The sequence below is a fragment of the Cariama cristata genome, unplaced genomic scaffold (genome assembly GCF_000690535.1).
Source record: "Cariama cristata isolate BGI_N322 unplaced genomic scaffold, ASM69053v1 scaffold16681, whole genome shotgun sequence".
Lineage (NCBI taxonomy): Eukaryota > Metazoa > Chordata > Aves > Cariamiformes > Cariamidae > Cariama > Cariama cristata.
Window position 1 is genome coordinate 420 of NW_009597663.1, and position 3,295 is coordinate 3,714.

The 3,295-nt window shown below is 61.4% G+C and overlaps 1 protein-coding gene across 1 annotated transcript in view; it reads right to left on the reverse strand.

Moving 5' to 3' along the window:
• Window positions 1-1,781, reverse strand: part of LOC104168413 (serine/threonine-protein kinase SIK3-like) — a 2,196-nt gene extending 415 nt beyond the window's left edge. The window contains exons 1-3 of the mRNA XM_009708996.1: window positions 1,656-1,781; window positions 773-905; window positions 233-400 (exon numbers count right to left, since the gene is read on the reverse strand). Coding sequence (XP_009707298.1) covers window positions 243-400; window positions 773-905; window positions 1,656-1,772 — 408 coding nt within the window. The 5' untranslated portion in view covers window positions 1,773-1,781 and the 3' untranslated portion in view covers window positions 233-242. The remainder of the gene's footprint in view (window positions 1-232; window positions 401-772; window positions 906-1,655) is intronic.
• Window positions 1,782-3,295: the final 1,514 nt, after the last annotated feature.

Sequence of the window (3,295 nt, forward strand, 5' to 3'; positions counted from 1 at the left end):
GCCAAGGCCGGGAAGGAGGGGGACCCCCCACCCCCTGATGAACAGAGGGGGACAGCAGGCAGGCAGCAGTGCAGAAGCCCAGAGCTGACGGTCTCTTCCCCAGCCTCGCGCCGGCCTTGGAGCGAGGGGCGGTGAAGGAGACAGGCACGAGTCGGGCCAACAGGCCTTGGGGTCCGCCACCAAGGCAACCTGTGGTGTGCAGTGGGAAGGAGGAGGACGCTTGGATACTCACTCCCTCCCAGTTACACCCCTGCCTGCTCCATCCCAAAGGGCACCTCCGGGTGCTTGTAGCTCAGTAGGACGTCTGTAATACATGTCGATGGGTAACAGGAGGTGTTTAGATGCTGGTTGCCATCACCTAGGTTGGGATGCTCTTGACCTTCCAAACTCTCGCCGCATTCTGTAAGGTCAAAGAACAGCATCAGAGCTTGCACAAGGAGTGTGAAGGAGCTACGGCTCCGACATGGGGATCAGGCCAGCAGGCTGCCATGGCCTGAAGGGTCGCATCACAGGCAAAGCCGCCCGGCGTTTCTCCGGGAAGCCTAGGACACTGCTCCCGCCAGCCCAGGCTCCAACCAACGGCAGCACCCGAGGAACCGCCCTTCAGCACGTGCTGCCCCGCAGCCCTCGCTCCCTGCAGGCACTGCTCACTCGGAGGAGAGGTGGCTTTGCAACGCAGACTGCGAGCTGGTCCTCTCAGTCCCTGGCCCAGACCCCGCACGGCACCCCTTGCCCTCCCTGCCGCGTCTCTGCAGCTCGGCCGGGTCCTTACCTTCACTCTCCCTGTCGCGCAGCTGCTGGCTGGCCATCAGCGACGACTGGCTGAGGACGGCATCGGACATCCGAGCAGAACTTAGTGCTTTTCCTGCCATTAAACTCATTCCAGGCAAGTTATCTAACTGCACCTGCGGAGACAGCAGCACACAAGTCAAAGGGGGCTCGGGCCAAGGCACCCTGCTGCTCCCCCAGCTCCGACAGGCTGCTGCGGAAAGCCTCCAGCCAGGGTTTCCGCGTACAAGCAAAAACCGAACATCAGGCACAGCTTAAGTGCAGCTGATGTCCCCTCAGCACACGAACGGACTGGGCAGTTCAAGTCCCTTCCAGACCCACGCCGAACTAACTACGGGAGAGCCCTTCTCATTCGTAGCAGAAGGGAGCTGTAGCAGAGAACGCATCAAGGTTTGGGCAGGACGGTTCCCAGTGGCCCAAAACACAGGGGAAGCGGAGCAGCCGCCCTCTGTTCTCGGTCAAGGCTGGGCTGCTGTGGCCAACTCCTTTAGCAGCACTGCAGAACCGAAAGCCGGGCTCCGTGTGCCTGAAAAGCCCTCTGCGGCCAGAGCCAGGCCTGGGGCAGCCCGGACCGTCTCATCAGAAGGGCCTCGGAGGAAAAAGAAGAGATGCCGTGGCTACAGCAGCCAGCCCCGGGACAAAGCGTGAGCGAAGGAGAGGCCCTTCCGTATTGCTCTCTGCTAAGTTGTTTTCAGCATTAAGCAAACGGGACGTACTGAGGCGTCCCCACGGCCCTTCACGCCCAGCAGCCCCGCGGAGCAGGGTGCCGCCTTTCCCCTATGCCACCTCATACATAACCCCCACACGCGTCAAGGAAACTCCGCGCTGCCTTAAGCCCTGCCGGGCACGGGTTTCTGCAAACCTACGTAGGCATCATCGCTGTTCTGAATGGTGTGATGTCTCTGCAGGGTCCGGGGCCGCGGGTGCTCGCTGGAGGCGGGTCGTGCAGGATAGCCCAGTCCATTGTGGTCAGGCACCTGCATCGCTTGGCCCGGGGAACTCCTGTCCATACAGTTTCCTACGATGGACTCTTGAAAAATCAGACAAGGCAGAAAACCGACAGATTAGTACAAGGAACCCGCAGCTCTCGGCGACGCGCACCACCGCAGAACCGCGGGTCCGAGATGCGACGGCATGAACAAACCCGCATCGCTGGCAGCCCAGGGTGCTGCCGGCCGGGTGGACAGGGACCCCCGGCTGCTCTTGCTGAAGCGATGCAGCACCAGGCCTCCCCCCCAAGATGGCACCCAGGCAGGTTTCTCCCTCCAGCACTGAGATCCCAAAGGGCCCAACAGCTCTCCATGCTAGCTGCCCCCCATCAGGTCTACAAGAGCAGCCTAAAAGGGGAGGGACAGGGGCAGGAGCACCACAGCACGGGAACCAGAGCCTTTCCGACTGCCTCCCAGCACCGCTGCCTTCCCCTCGAGCCCACGCTTGCCCTCCACCCTCCTCCCTCCATTGCCCACGCCGTTACACAAGAGCGGAGGGAGAAGCATCTCCCCAGCCTCCAAGGCGGGATGTTCTAGCAGGGCCCCCTGGCAATTGTAAGCAACACAATCTTGCTGGAAGAGTTGGCCAGGACGTTCGCTTTTATCAGATGACTTCTCCCTGCCCTCCTACAATCTGGCTGTAGGAGTACACGAGTGTTCTGCCTGGCAAAGTCCATCTGCGCTGCAAGCTCTTAAGACTGAGGGTAAAGGCTACATTCCTATCAAGCAAAACCTCCCGTCATCAAGTACACGATGTTTTGAATAAAGTCCTGAGGTACGGAGAAGCCTATCATGGGGCCTGATGCACGTAAACAGCTTGCTCTCAGTGCGTAGTCCTGCGGAGCACAAACATGCAGACGTGGCCAGGAGCACCAGGGAGCTGCCCTGAAACAACACAGCCGCAGGTAGATCCCCCGCCAGAGCTATCGGCTTTTGCGGGGCTTCGGCCAGCGGGAAGCAATCCCCTGCTGTGCTGAGACACCGCACCTCCTGGCTGGGATGGCAACGGCGAGATGCCGGGAAGATGCTCCCCAAAGAGACCTCTCTGTAAAGCTACCAGGACCCAGATGAGACCCCGTCCCAGGCACACGAGCACGGCCAGCACACCGCTCCCGACGCCCTTCCTCCCGCAGGGACACGGCGGTCCTGTAGGAACCCCGTCCCGGGGCAGGTGGAGATGCAGCCAGCCTCCCCCTTCCTTTGCAGGGACGTGGGGTTACGTGCGGTTAACAGTCAGCTTTCCCGGAAAAGTGAGAAGGAACACATGAGGTAACAGATGTTGGCGGAGCAGTGCCACCCACACACTGCTCGGGACGCTGTTCCAACTGTGGGAACGGTTGTTTGGGCCAACGGCCCGCTTCTCCAGCTCCACAAACAGCCCTCCCGCAGCCGGGCCCAGCAGCGAGCCCCGGCATCAGCCCCTGCGCCGCAAGGGCTGAGGCACGGTGGGACCGGTCCCCTCAGCCTGGAGTAGCCTGGACCCAAAAGACAACCGCACGCTTCCTGTTGCCAGCACG